Source organism: Platichthys flesus, chromosome 11, assembly GCF_949316205.1.
Source record: "Platichthys flesus chromosome 11, fPlaFle2.1, whole genome shotgun sequence".
Taxonomy (NCBI): domain Eukaryota; kingdom Metazoa; phylum Chordata; class Actinopteri; order Pleuronectiformes; family Pleuronectidae; genus Platichthys; species Platichthys flesus.
The window spans coordinates 10170560-10186182 of NC_084955.1; the positions used below are offsets into that span (position 1 = coordinate 10170560).

Genomic DNA, 15623 nt, shown 5'->3' on the forward strand with positions numbered 1-15623 from the left:
GGGGGGAAAACTCTGACTGTTGTTTGTGCGTATGCACCAAACAGCAGTTCAGAGTACTCGGCCTTCTTGGAGACCCTGAATGGAGTCCTGTATGGGGCTCCAGTAGGGGACTCCGTAGTTCTGCTGGGTGACTTCAACGCCCACGTGGGCAACGATGGAGACACCTGGAGAGGCGTGGTGGGGAGGAACGGCCTCCCTGATCTGAACCCGAGCGGTCGTTTGTTATTGGACTTCTGTGCTAGCCATGGATTGTCCATAACAAACACCATGTTCGAACATAAGGGTGCTCATAAGTGTACCTGGTACCAGAGTACCCTAGGCCGAAGATCAATGATCGATTTTGTGATCGTGTCATCTGATCTGAGGCCGCATGTTTTGGACACTCGGGTAAAGAGAGGGGCGGAACTGTCAACCGACCACCATCTGGTTGTGAGTTGGATCAGGGAGTGGGGGAAATTTCCGGATAGACCTGGTAAGCCCAAACGAGTAGTGCGGGTGAACTGGGAACGTCTGGAGGAGGCCCCCGTCCTAGGTATCTTCAACTCACACCTCCGGCGGAGTTTTTCTGGCATTCCTGTGGAGGTTGGGGGCATTGAGCCGGAGTGGGCGGTGTTCAAAGCCTCCATTGCTGAAGCTGCGGCGGCTAGCTGTGGCCTCAGGGTCTTAGGCTCCTCAAGGGGCGGTAACCCTCGGACACCGTGGTGGACACCGGTGGTCAGGGAAGCCGTCCGATTGAAGAAGGAGGCCTTCCGGGATATGATATCCTGGAGGACTCCTGACTCGGTTGCAGGGTACCGACAGGCCCGAAGGGCTGCAGCTGCTGCCGTGTCGGAGGCTAAGCAGCGGGTGTGGGAGAAGTTCGGAGAGGTCATGGAGAAGGACTTTCGGTCGGCACCAAAGTGTTTCTGGAAGACTATCCGGCACCTCAGGAGGGGGAAACGGGGAACCATCCAAGCTGTGTACAGTAAGGATGGGACTCTGTTGACCTCAACTGAGGAGGTTGTCGGACGTTGGAAGGAACACTTTGAGGAACTCCTGAATCCGAATAACACGCCCTCTATGTTGGAGGCAGAGCTCGAGGTTGATGGTGTTTCATCGTCAATTTCCCTGGTGGAGGTCACTGAGGTGGTCAAACATCTCCGCAGTGGCAAGGCCCCAGGGATTGATGAGATCCGGCCAGAAATGCTAAAGGCTCTGGGTGTTGAGGGGCTGTCATGGTTGACACGCCTATTCAACATCGCGTGGGAGTCGGGTACAGTGCCAAAGGAGTGGCAAACTGGGGTGGTGGTTCCCCTGTTCAAAAAGGGGGACCAGAGAGTGTGTGCCAATTACCGGGGCATCACACTTCTCAGCCTCCCTGGTAAGGTCTACTCCAAGGTGCTGGAAAGGAGGGTTCGGCCGATCGTCGAACCTCAGATTGAAGAGGAACAATGCGGTTTTCGCCCCGGACGTGGAACTACAGACCAGCTCTTCACTCTCGCAAGGATCCTGGAGGGGGCCTGGGAGTATGCCCATCCGGTCTACATGTGTTTTGTGGATCTGGAGAAGGCGTATGACCGGGTCCCCCGGGAGAAACTGTGGGAGGTGCTGCGGGAGTATGGGGTAAGGGGGTCTATCCTCAGGGCCATCCAATCCCTGTACTCCCAAAGCGAGAGCTGTGTTCGCGTCCTCGGCAGCCAGTCAGTTTCGTTCTCAGTGGATGCTGGTCTCCGCCAGGGCTGCGCCTTGTCACCAATCCTGTTTGTGATATACATGGACAGGATATCGAGGCGTAGTCGGGGTGGGGAGGGGTTGCAGTTCGGTGGTCTGAGGATCTCGTCACTGCTTTTTGCAGATGACGTGGTCCTCATTGGATCATCGGCCTGTGACCTTCAGCACTCACTGGATCGGCTGGTGGCCGAGTGTGAAGCGGCTGGGATGAGGATCAGCACCTCTAAATCTGAGGCCATGACTCTTAGCAGGAAACCGATGGATTGCTTACTCCGGGTAGGAAATGAGTCCTTAGCCCAAGTGAAGGAGTTCAAGTACCTTGGGGTCTTGTTCGCGAGTGAGGGTACTATGGAGCGTGAGATTGGCCGGAGAATCGGAGCAGCGGGGGCGGTATTGCGTTCGCTTTACCGCACCGTTGTAACGAAAAGAGAGCTGAGCCGCAAGGCAAAGCTCTCGATCTACCGGTCGATCTTCGTTCCTATCCTCACCTATGGTCATGAGGGCTGGGTGATGACCGAAAGGACGAGATCACGGGTACAAGCGGCCGAGATGAGTTTTCTCAGAAGGGTGGCTGGCGTCTCCCTTAGGGATAGGGTGAGAAGCTTAGCCATCCGTGAGGAACTCGGATTAGAGCCGCTGCTCCTTCACTTAGAAAGGAGTCAGCTGAGGTGGTTCGGGCATCTGGTAAGGATGCCCACTGGGCGCCTTCCTTGGGAGGTGTTTCAGGCACGTCCAGTGGGGAGGAGACCTCGGGGAAGACCCAGGACTAGGTGGAGAGATTATATCTCAACACTGGCCTGGGAACGCCTCGGGATCCCCCCGTCAGAGTTGGTCAATGTGGCCCGGGAAAGGGAAGTCTGGGGCCCCCTGCTTGAGCTGCTCCCCCCGCGACCCGACCCCGGATAAGCGGATGAAAATGAGATGATGAGATGAGAGTAAGTAATGTTAGAATAAAGGTTAAAACATGGACTCTTGTCATAAGCCAACTCTTATTCCCTACACACATACACAGACACCCACACATTAAAAAGTCATTCACTGGGGAAGCATATGCCCCAGTGTGACAGATGAAAAGAACCCATTTCCCTCTTAATCTTTCAGTCTTTTTTTAATATATGGGCTCCAAGCTGTTTTGTGTAGATAGGCACGGATCAGCAAACGCTAATTAACGACTGTGTTAACAGCCTGTTATTATTCTATTCAATTACTGCTCCTGGAGCCTATTATGGCTCCTAGTCTGCGTGTTTGGATCACAACGGGGAGGAGAGATGAACCAAGCACCAGCGACAGTCCACAGACAGAGACAGGATCCACCAACAGGAATTATGACCGCTCATCAAAGTTGCACTGAGCTTACATAAGATGGGTTTAGGGAAATTGGGGTTTCAAAGTGGTTTCAGAATAGCTTTACTTTGGCTTCTTGTCAAGCAGAGACCTGTCCGAAATCCAGGAAAATCTTCACCCAGGGTTGTAAAAAGCACCGGATTATGTCTGATGTCAGCTCAAGGGTAATAGCGACAGCGGTGCGCTAAGACGTACGGGTCACACGTGAAACCAGGGGAGTCCGACTGCTCTCATATACACAGCAGTAGGTAAGTTGTGATACTCAAAAGAGCAGCAGTGCACAGTTGAATGACTGTAATCCTATTATAACACTATAAAGACACAGAATAAATATCACTAGAGAAAACATACGATAGGTCTTATGTGGTATAATACCACAGGAAACTATGATGACTTTCAGAAGGAACAGACTCCTGTATGTGTGTGGAGAGCACACACTCATCTATAAGCAGACACACACACACACACACACACACACACACACACACACACAAACGTATATATATTTCAAACAAGGTGAGATGGTGCTTTGGTTTAAAAGGAAGAAAAGAGTTATGTAGTCTGCCCCAGAGCAGGAAAACAGTAAGGGCCACAGGGGTATTTTCATTGTGAGTGTACAACAATACAAGACGAACAAATGTCCACCACAGCAGAGCCACACGTGCTTCCTGTCCTGTAGAATAGCCACGTAGAGACACAGGATGTGGCTGAGGTCCATCTTAAGTTAAGTGTTAATTCTATGTCCTATAGGGAACTCAAAAAAACAACCCCTGATTCTATATTGTTCACATGGACTTTTCTATAGAGGTAACCTACATATCAACTACAGTTAAAGTATCATGCGCCTTCAGGGCTGCTCCAGTGTTTTCCATATCATGAACATATTCAGTCTTTTTGTGAACTATTTGCTACTGAAATTACAGAGTATACCCACGAGGAGCATTAAAGTTTCATGATTGCCTTGGTAGGTTTTATATGTGTAACAGTATACAGAGTGTAATGTTGTATAAATCAATGCGGTATCACAACAAATGCCAGCGACTAAAGCGATAACTGCACATAATGAAACCCTCTTTGTACCAGGCATCACTGCTAGGAGTTAACCTCTATAGTCTTTATTTGTCTCAGGGTGATGTATTCCTGTTTTAAATATATTAAATGTATATGAAAGAGTAATATGGGGAGGTCGGACGGGGCAGACTCTTCTGTTCAATGCTCCCATTAAAAAAATGAATAAATAAAATCGGTCCCTCCTGCCAAGTCATTTGTATCAACTGCTGTCATTAATGTGTTTTATTCATACATTACACTCAGCTGCTCACAACAGAGGCAAAATTCAACTATATAGGAACCTGTAGCAATATTATAGATGCTGGTGATAGAAACATGGCACATACGCATTCGGTTTACTCTAACCCTCGCAAATATCACTGATAAGAATACTGCAAAAGCAAGGTTGAAGCCGCGACAAACAAAAGGACACAGGCAACACCTCTACACACACACATTTGTATTTCCATTGAGGCAACAGGAAGGGGAAATGCAGTTTCCTGTGGAAGAATGGGTGGAGGGGGCGGTGGTTACTCTGAGTGTACCCGGCTGTTGTTTGTGTGTGTGTGTGTGTGTTTGTGTGTGTGTGTACTGTACAAATATGTGAATTTATAATCTAGTTCCATCTGTCCTTCTAATACTGTTGTTTCAGAGGTTATTGGTTCATCTAAACCCAACAGTGTTGACACAACTGGCTTTGGGTGGTCACTAATGCTGACCCTGGCCCCTCATGTTGACATTGCTCCCCGCAAACACTCCCTGACAACAGTGAAACTCTGGTACCGCCTTATTCACCTGAATGGAATGGGTTCAGCTCTGGGTTTTGAGCATTAAGACCACAACCAAAATGATTAAGAACCCGAAAAAGTCAAATTCTAACAAGAACCCCCCAAAAACTGTGTGAGTCATTCTTAGTAGCAGTTTGTACCAGCCTTTACTTTCATTGTGCATTGTGAAACGCCCTTTGTTAATGATGCGTTCTTGATTACAGCAGTCAAAACATGGGCTGGTTCACTGGATGCAACCAGGTTCTAAGAATCCTGACCGGAGCCTGTAAAAAGAACCAGAGCTAAGCTTGGGGGGAAAGGCGTATGAGTGGAGGATGTGGGCCAGCAACCCTGCTTTCCCTTAGCCACACTTTACAATAATTACAGTTAGAGGTGTTTTTTCCAAATCAGAGGTAATGGGCAGAACGAGTTCAGCTAGTTTTTAGCTTTCCTTCTTATTACATCCATTTATATCCATTGCCATCCAGACAGGTAAAATGGATCCATCGGGCCTCAGTTTGAGACACTAAATGTGTCTTCAACAGCGCTGCACACTCTCAGTGGGCTTACATGTTGGCTCGCAGCTAGTAATGCTATAATGTCTGTAATAGTCAACAGCAGAGTCCCACAGATGTAAGTACTGGATGGGAGGGCAGGGAGGGGTGTGGAGCAGAGCAGCAGAGGGCAGCAAACTGCTAAGGGAGGGGTATCGAGGCATTATGGGTCAATTATGTGAGTAGCACTCTGGTACGACATGACAGAGTGGGGCAGAGTTGGGGTAGAGTGAAAAACAGCTGAATAACATGAGGGAGACAGCGGAAATATCCGTCTGCAGCAAGTCAAAGCCCGAAGGATGGTGTTTGTGTGTGTGTGTGTGTGTGTGTGTGTGTGTGTGTGTGTGTGTGTAGTGGTTGTACGGCGCTGTGAGACTGGTGTGACGGACAGTAATGATAATAGTTTGCGATTGCGTAGTCTGTGTGAGTGTGCCTGAAGGAGACAAAGGCGGCGTCTTACCATGCAGTTCATAGCGAAGTGGTTGTGCTGGGTCTGCAGCTCGACGGCGTGCTGGTGGTTTCCTCCGATCTCTGTGTAACTGGTGAGGAAGAGCCCCTTGTTGTGCATGATCCAGTCGAACATCTGCAAATGGGACAAAAGAGGGAGAGAATTGAGTTTATCCCTGACCACTGCAGAAGTGTATGTTTCATGCTTAACCCTTTCTTTGTTCCTTCTCTCTACATGCGTGGTGTATGGCAAAGGTGTCTTTAATTACAGCTCTGACACTTTTCATGGCAGCTCTCTGGGTGTGCCTCCAGCTCTGCACAGCTCATACTGCCTGCTACGTTTCCCAGTCACACATCACACATCTCCTGAAAAACTGACGACGCACAGGCTCACACTCTCTGTGTGTGTGTGCACGCAGACACACACACACAAACACACACACACACACACAGACACATGCACAGCTCAAATAATATTTGACCAAGATTTAAAATAGAGCTGTCACAAGCACATACACAACTCAATCTTATATTACAGAATTCGTTTTTAAGAATTTATATTATTCGGATATATGACATAACATTCTGTCAACAACAACCAGCAGGTTCAGTCTGCCAACTTTTACCACTATATTCACACACATTATTGCTAATCTGGCCTACACAGGGATGAAAGTTGATCCAAGGACTTAGATGTCTGAGTTATTGTATTATTTTCTATTACCCAGCCAAGACTGGATGACCTGGAAATACCTGCACGCATGAAGAAGTGAAATGCAGCATTTGCATATTCTAACATAGAGGCACTGAGGGGCAAAAGAGTAAAGAGGCAACAGTGCACAAATTGCATCTTGTACAGTTAATTATCATCATGTTGAAATTGGAATAGAGTACAGTAGAGAGGAATATAATAGAATTGAACAGAATAGAATAGAGTAGGGTAGAGTAGAGAAGGATAGAACACAATAGACAACAATATAATAGAATTGATTAGAGTATAAAGAACTTAGTATTAGAGTAGAGTAGAACAGCGCTCTGACCTTCTCAGCGTCCTGTTCAAACAGCCTCAGTTGGAAACACTGGTCCAGCTTCAGCTTCCTCATGTGCCACAGCTGCTGCAGGTTCTGCCGCGTCCCGTGCAACTTATCCAACAAACCCGTCACTTTCGCCACCAGGTTGTGTGCGTCTGCGTGGAAACCATGGTGGTGGTCGTTGGAGTCTCCGCTGGCTCCGACGGCCCGGTTGCCGTACCCGCTGTCACCGCCACCACCACCTCCCGCAGTTTGTAAGTTCAGCCTTTGGAGCAGCCGTCGTCCCTGCGTGTCCAGCTCCTCCACGGACGCCTTGGTGGCCCTTTTCTTCAGCCCGGCATGATCTTCCATGAGCCTCCGCGCCCCCTCCAGGTCCCGGGGGAGATCGCGCTGTGACAGGGTGTCCTGCAGCTCCTCCAGGCGCGCCAGGGCCCGCGTGGCATCGCTGGCAAAGGTCTCAAACGACAGCCGCACCTAAAAGTGCAGTTTAAGTGTTAGAAAAAGGAACAAGAAACAAACAAAAACCTCAAGTCGACTTCTACAACACACAAATAGAAAAAGAAGTATCCAAACCTCGATCCAGTCGTCATGGTTGTAATCTAGGCTGCCCTCGAAGTCGGCTGTCAGCTGGGATGGATCCACGATCTTGGTTAAACCCTCTAAGGAGACCATCACCGTCTGTTGTGGAGGGGTGTTTGGTGGACGAATGAGGTCAGAGGGTATAGGAAATGAAGAAGGGATTGATTGGAAAGAAAATAATAAAAGCAGGGTATTAGACCACCACAATTTACAGTCACCATCTCCATATTTCAAACTAATCAAACGTTAACAGACCAAAATATTTTCCACCATTAAAGCTAGATTATGAAAACAATGTGTAGAACCAGAGGCCCCTTGTGTCAACCGTTTAGATAGGTGGTACGACCAGAACAAACATTCCAGACATTTTATCCAGCGTTCATGTTTTCATTAATAAAATGGAAACACAAAGGTCAGCTCAGAGGAAATAAAAACAGAAACTGTTGAGGTTCCCTGGACCCGAAACAACCTCGAGACTCAACTGGATTCCTCACAAGCGGGAATCCATCTGGACCGGCTTCAAGACGTTTGCCCCTGGATGATTGACAGTCGCTCAGACCAATCAGTTTCATGTGAGGGAGGAACTATTTGTGTGAGAACTAGGAGATAATCTGTGCTGGAGCTGGAGTGTAATTTTTCATTTGCCCCGATTGCCTCCAGCCCCCAGGACGGACCGGGACAGACAGATGGTTCATCCAATCACCTGCCAAAACTTTTTCCAATATCTTCTGCTCATCTCCAAACAGTGTCCCACAAAGCCCTCTCAGGCGGCTTGTGTGACAAACCATCTGTCGTCAGGTTCGAAATAACAATAGTGACAGTGCAAAATAAAGAGTCCGATTTGGAGCTGGATTTAATCTGATGGGACTGATGAGTAGGTGATGTCAAAGAGACTCAAACCAGTGAACTTGTGGTAATAAGCACACACATGCAGTACACGTCTAAAGAAGAGTGTCTTGTCCAAACCCAACTCTCCAAGATGAAATACTTCCACCATGTCCCATATATCCTGTTTCCATAGTAACTGGGTCAGGCCTAAATATACCAGCACCACATGCCCACACGGGACAGAATAGTGCCACTGTCACCAAGCAGTCCTATTAGACCTCATAAATCTAGACTTGTGGTGATGTTAAACTAACTAACTGTAATAGCTTTGAAGAAATGTTAATATTACAACACACTGACGCAGTGAGCACTCACACTATCTCCAAATAGTGTAGAAAACATGGAAGTGAGGATAATGGTTTGTGTAACAATGACAACAAAACCCAGAGTAAAAATGTTGAAATGAAATGTATTACAAATATGCACAACATCACGTACCTCAAATTCAAACTTGGAGCTGCCAAAGTTGGTCCTCTGCTTCTGCCAGAAGTTGTCGGGCTTGATGATGAGGGCGACGTGGATGCAAGAAGGGAAAGACTCCTGCAGGATCTTCAGCAGGGGCTTGATGCTGTCCCACTTAGAACCACGCATGTCCACGATAACCGTGAAGCCATGTCGGGCCACCTCCTCGCTGCAGAAAGACAAATAAAGAGGTCAGGTTTCAGGAGAGGGAGCCAATCAACCCCGCAGGCTGGATACTTTACTTTTGAATGAATGCTGAGGAGAAACCTTGAGAGTTTAAACTGTAACGACTGACGGGACAAACTCCGTCATGTGATCGATTTGACGCTGAATGAGCAAAAGGAAACAATGTCAATCCATCGAGTTACATCATCACCATCACTGCCTGCATGCAACAGGAAAACACACACTATAAATCTACACAGCAAAGAAGACTCACAGTAAAAAGTAAAATAAGACATTTTCTAAAGCGCCTGTTCTAACTTTGAAGATGCAGAATGAAAAAAGAAGGTGTAAGAAATCGTGTGTAAATGTCAAGAGCATGAGGGAAGGAGGGGAAAAAAATAAAACGTTCAAGCGTTGAAATTTCCACTGCTGCTTACCAGGAGACCCGCTGCTGTAAAAGTCCATAAAAGGTTGTTTCTCAGTGTTAAAGGCTTTAATCTCAACGTGTCTGAGCGAGGACACAGAAACAGACGCAGGTCCCGCTGCTCTAACTCACTCTGACCTCACTCTCTGAAAACACATCAGCAGCCAAACGCGTATAGAAAAACAGAGCGGGGAAGAGAGAGAGGGAGAGAGAGAGAGAGAGAGAGAGGGGAGGGAGGAGGGATGTGACACAAAAAGGAGAAAGGGAGAAACATTTGGACAAGGGAGAGAGCAAGCTGAGGAGAAGGAGGCCGACCTCCTCCTGAGTTGGAGACACTGTGTTCCCTCTCAGCCTCACACTGGCTGGTGACCTCCAGCAGGTCTTGTACCCTCTCTTCTCGTACCTCTTCACGGAGTTACTAAAGAGCTCAGACTCTGGGAGGCCTGGGAGTGATTTCACACGAGCCACATCCAGTGTGTCTGGTTCACAGCAAACTACTCGTCTTACAGCTTGAGAAGAATATGAAAAACGACATTTTGGAATATGGTTTTAATACATTCTACTAAAACCAAAAGCACTTGGCAGATGGCCAAAGAGTACATTTCTAACATACAGCTGGCTGACATGGCCAAACATATTTTTTTATCAGATATATAGTCAGATTTATTCTCTCAAGTTGAAAGACAGATTTCTGTCCCTGACTGAAGGTTTTGGTTTTAAAGTTTTAAACTCTTCTTTAAATGCAGAGAATTAGTTCGATAATGTTAAACCACCTCATTGTGTTGGCGAAATGCACAAGCACTATATAGTTAGGTATTGGACATTTGGTTACATTGTTATTTGCAATAATTAGTGTTACCGTTTTATCACCCAGTCCTATTTCAACACATTTAATTTATTGAACAATGACAATACAATAACACAAAACTGAGTGACGACTGTATCTGTTCACACAAAAGATAGTGTAGGACAGTAATGACTGGTGATTCGATCTTGAATATGTGAAGTGGATGTAAAAAGCGTCTGTCTCTTTTGGTGTTTGTGCCTGATTGTTCAAGTAAGGAAGGGATTTGTTGTATTATTTTGCGGCCATCAATAATAATAATAATAGAATTACTTCATTTATAAAGTGCCTTTGACAGAAATCATGAAAACTAGTGGTTGAAAGCCTTTGTGAACACATTCAGTTATTCAATTAGTGTCTAACAACAAATAGAGAACCCATTGTTTTAATACTGTGGATAATGGGTGACCAAGATACACTTTGAGAATGACCAAAGAACATAATCCTTCTTGAAGAACCATTTTTGGGGAGTTTTTAATATTTGAGTTATACTGTCTTTCCTGACTGAAATGTACAGAGACATAAAGTACAGCAACTGACCTGCACCACTTCTCACCTCAAGACAAACTGCACTATTAAAGCACAACACCTGCAAAGCCCTATGAAGTGTTGCACAGGGGAGATCAGAAGCACTGGGATATAAGACTGCAGCTTTCCCTCCAGCCCAAACCAATATAACAACTGACTCCAAAGCCTGGAGCGAAGTGTTAACTGGGAATGAAAGTTGCTTCTACACCTCAGCCTGCACAGAAGAGTACAACTCTGCAAAAACAATCTGTGGCTACATATAGAGCAGTGCGTACCTCCTGGAGGAGTCTGTGGCCCAAACAACAAACAATCAAACGGGAAGGAAAAGAACCGATTTTAAGACTGAAGTGTGGATCTCCATGGTAGATTGATAGATGGGAGCTGAATCCAACCAGACATTATCAATAGCAGCGAGATGGAGCGCTTTGACTGGCAGCCTGCATAGAGGGGTGTTATCTTTTTTCTTGAGAGAACGAGGAGGAAATGAAAAGGGGATGGGGGGGTTGAACCTTCACAGAGAATTCTAAATAAAACCATCCCGGCTCCCTGTAGCCTCAGGTTATGCCTCCGTGTTTTAAATCCAAGCAAGGTGGGGAAATATGACACAAAGACGGTGATGAGATGTGTGTGAGAGGCTCAGCATACAAGGCCAAGGGACTCTGTTTCAAATTAACCCCCAGATCAAGAGCAGGTCTACAAGTCAACCTATGTGTGTAAGATTGTGTGTGTGTGTGTGTGTGTGTGTGTATGTGTGTGTGTGTATGTGTGTGTGTGTGTGATAATATCCACACAGTTGAATCCTCCACCATGCATGTGTGTTTTTGTGTCCTACCTGGGAATAGTAGCCAGGTAGGCTATGAGCCTGCGCAGATCTTCAGGTCGTATTCTGTCATGGTTGCTCCGTGCTGGAAAGGTGAGAACGGGACCTCCACGTCTGTCTCTGCCGCCTTTGGGGTGAATTCAGAAAAAAATCATTACATAACATCTACTGAAACAACTATCGTGTCCGAGCGCGAAACCATAATCACGAGGGAGTGTTTCTACTCTGAAGGGCGAAGAACAGCATCAGCAAGAAGGAAGGCATAGCACGTCAAGAGCAATGATCCACCAAATTGAAGTTGTTAAATAAAATGAAGACGGCTGGAAGTTCAGAGAGAGTCTGTGTGGTGGAGTGTTCAAAGTGACCAATCGACCAGCAACCTCCAGAGTCTCAAAATTCAGCTTGACGAGCCAGCGACGGTCAGATTGTGTTGGGCAGTTGCGAGTCCATAGGGAAGGATGCGTTTGTGTTCGTCTTAGCAATGTGCTAACGGATCTACATTTGTCTACACGGTGCATGAATACTTGCTCACAGAAACTTTTCTGAGCACTCGCTGATAGTTGGCTAATTTGTATCTTAAATGAACACCATAGACAACCCTTGTCAATTGTAGCATGCGATTTTTCCGCACTTTCCGCACATTCATGGAGTTAAAGGCCTGAGCAGCCACGAAGTAAAGTTACACGTGGATTTTTAGAAATCCACTTTGAACTTTCAGCTCATACACCAAGCAGAATAAATTAACAGAATAAACAGGAATACACAACCTAGAGTATACTGAGTTAAAAAGGGGCAGTGAGTGCTGCAGTGCCCTGTGATGACATAAGCCAATTTGTATGGGTACCATCTGTGAATATGTCGGCAGTTAGTTATGACTGCGCCTAGTCAAATTGAAGAGTCAGGGGTCAAATTACTCTCATAATGACAAGGCTGGTAAAAGCCTTTCAGTCAGACTGCAGCAGCAAATAACACTGACTATTAATGACCAGAGAGAGAAAAAAACACTTCTCCTCCTCAGACTGGCTTACAATCAGGGCAAGGCCCGTGCAGTTAACAGTAATGAGGTAAAGGTCGGGTCAGAGCAGAGAAATAAGCGAGTGCACATAAATAACCCGACAAGTAGCAATTATGATGAGGGAAATTGTAGCATTCAACAAAACGGTACCAAAGTTGAAATGTAGTGACAGTTTTCAGCTTTAAAAACTATCATGAATTTGAGCAACAACTCGTAACTGTGCTGTTGTGCATGTATGAACGATTGAAGTAACTTCAGATGTGATATTATTTTGATTTACGTAGCATTTTTTAGAAGATACATTTATAATTGTAGGAATAGTACTAATAGTGGGACACAAAAAACTTGTTTCAATCTCCACCTGGTGGCTGACTGCAGTATAGCTCCTCCATGTTAGCGGGTGGGACACTAATAAGTTATATTATCGCCAGTTGCGATTTTCAAACTAGTAAGTAATAAATGTTTCTCAAAGATGGTTTCTGTCGTTTAAGGTGCTAAGTTTGGTTTTAATTATTAGTTATTTAGTGCAATGAAAATGCAGGGAAATGTCATGATTGACAGCTAAGACTGACTCTGGGTTGGTCCAGCATGTGTACTGGAGGAGGTGCTACCTCGGCTCCATCTCCCGATCACTACTTCACAGACTCTAGCTGCGAATGTGCAAGACGGCAGAATATTTGGGATATTTGAGCTTCATATAGTGGGAGGAAGTAGAGATTCCTCGTTCATCTTTATATTAAGTCTCTGACTATTCAGCACTGAGCTGACTGAAATGACAGAAATATGGAGTCATTGTTTATATCTGACCTGAGAGAAAGGCGACCTTCTCCTTGAGGATGGGAAGCACATCAATGGCCTTCATATCCTCATTACGATGAAACCCTGAAAAACAGAGAAAAACCGAAGAGTCAGCCAGGCAGGAGGTTTTCAACATGAATCCTCAGACAAAGACAAACAGAAACAAGTCAGTTGAACAGCGGAGAAATCACAGTAAATGTAATACCTGTCTTGTAATAAATGTTTTATAAACTGTGTGTTTCAATCAAAATATAAGTGTCAAAGAGCTTTGACAACAAGTCTCTTACAATTCAGAATATTTAAAAAAAATATTTTTTTTATATAGCAGCAGTTGGTAAAAAAAACACATTAGCCATAACGACCACAGCTTTGACCACTGGATATATGAGAGGCTGCAAGTGAACCGGTGAGAGTCCGCCTCTCTGCAGATGCAGTTAGCAGATGATGTCATCAGATATCCCTCTAGCACACATGCACACAGCCCCCCCCCCCCCCCCCCCCACACACACACACACAGAGAAACACGTGATAATGGCATTATAAATTCTATAGAGTCGATCCTATTGGTGATTGGATGTTTCATTGATGAAGAGAAGGGGGGATGAATAGTGAAGAGGAAAAACACAAGCTCTGTGCTGCTCCGACAGTTTTAATATAAACATTTAATCACTGTGGCAGAGAATGGAAATGACTGGATTGTGGCTAGACTGCTGAGCGGCGAATCGCCCTCAAATATGAGTCTCAATGCATCTTATGCCACAACAGAGGACAGTGATTACTCAGAGGTGAGCGTTTGCTTTAGAATTCGTAAAATGTTTCATACCACATGCCGAAAAGTTGTTTCATAAGGAAACTTTCCCCATGAGCATCATGAGACCTCTCGTAGGTTGCAAATAGGTGACAAAGTAAAGATATTGAGAAAAAGAAAAAACAGACGTGGCAGAACACAAAGTGAAGACAATACAGAAAGGAAGTCAGATGGATGGAGGGAAGACAAAATGGTAAAAATCAAATGATAAATGGACAGTGGACCTTATTGACCACTCAAAGCCATTTCCACTTTAAGTGACCCATACACACAACTTCATACAGCACGGTGTGTGATATTGCTGTCAGGGGGTAAAATTTGCGGTTCGGTATTTGCAGGCTGAAATGTTGACTTCAGGTGTCAGGGATCAAACCGCTGACCTCCTGGTTAGTGGTCGACCCCTTCTACCTCCTGAGCCACAGCTGCCGAGGGACGGAGAGGGGGCAGAGTTTGGCTGGTAGTGACTCAAGAGGAGAACTCAGACTGCAGTAAGACACAGAGCCAGCTAAATAACTCCAACAGGTTTTAACGGCTCCTGTAATATCGATTTCAACGGCGGTCTGAGGGAGTTAGAGGAGCTTGGATGACAGCACATTAGCCTGCTGTGGGAAGTGGCCTGACTGGACACAACCCGACTCGCGGGATAATGTCCCGAGCAGCCGAGACAAGATGGTACTGAGGCCGCTATAATGGTTTCATTCTCTCTCTCTCTCCCCTCTCTCTCCCCATGGCTGGCGAGGGCGAGGAGAGTAGAGCAGTCCCTCGCAATTATCACTCGCCGGTTTTTATGATCGCCCCTCTCTGCTGCTGACCGTCCCTTTATGACCTGCTGCAACCATTTCTCACCCAATAACCTTGGATGTCACCCACAGAGAGCCTGGTAGGGAAGACTGAGCATGACATCAGCTGGAAAAAGGTCAAGAATAGTGACGTGTGCTTCAGCAGAAGAGCGTTTGAGTATGTGCAGCAAACACCAACGCATAAAGGAAACTATCCTCCTCTCGCACTTTAGGTGTTAGCACTCGTGTGTGTTTCCTGTGAAGTGTGCCCAGACACATTCCTCACTGTGGTGGGGTTTATGTAAGATACTGGCGCTGGCTCGAAGCCCAAACTGACCTCTGCTAAACCACTGCAGCCCAGCAGAGACTGCAGCCTGCCACCCAGGCCAGAAACAGATACAACTCTCATACAAGCTGCAGATCCTAGCGCTGGTATGCTGGATTTTGAAGATCAGAATGGGGGTGGAAGAAAAAAACAACATAAATGGTTCTATGGTTGTATAAATAAATTAGAGAGCTGCAAAATATAAACTGCTTCTGGCGAGGAGTAAGTTGCTTCCACAGTATGATGGCTCATTACTAACGGGTGATGTCAACACAGTAAAAAAAG

The 15623-nt window shown here is 46.0% G+C and overlaps 1 protein-coding gene across 3 annotated transcripts in view; it reads right to left on the minus strand.

The window, feature by feature from the left end:
- Positions 1 to 15623, minus strand: part of triob (trio Rho guanine nucleotide exchange factor b) — a 110441-nt gene that overhangs the window by 54919 nt on the left and 39899 nt on the right. For all 3 annotated transcript variants that reach the window (XM_062399206.1, XM_062399205.1, XM_062399207.1), the window contains exons 3-8: positions 13436 to 13510; positions 11626 to 11740; positions 8809 to 9001; positions 7477 to 7581; positions 6913 to 7377; positions 5886 to 6008 (exon numbers count right to left, since the gene is read on the minus strand). In XM_062399206.1, coding sequence (XP_062255190.1) covers positions 5886 to 6008; positions 6913 to 7377; positions 7477 to 7581; positions 8809 to 9001; positions 11626 to 11740; positions 13436 to 13510 — 1076 coding nt within the window. The remainder of the gene's footprint in view (positions 1 to 5885; positions 6009 to 6912; positions 7378 to 7476; positions 7582 to 8808; positions 9002 to 11625; positions 11741 to 13435; positions 13511 to 15623) is intronic.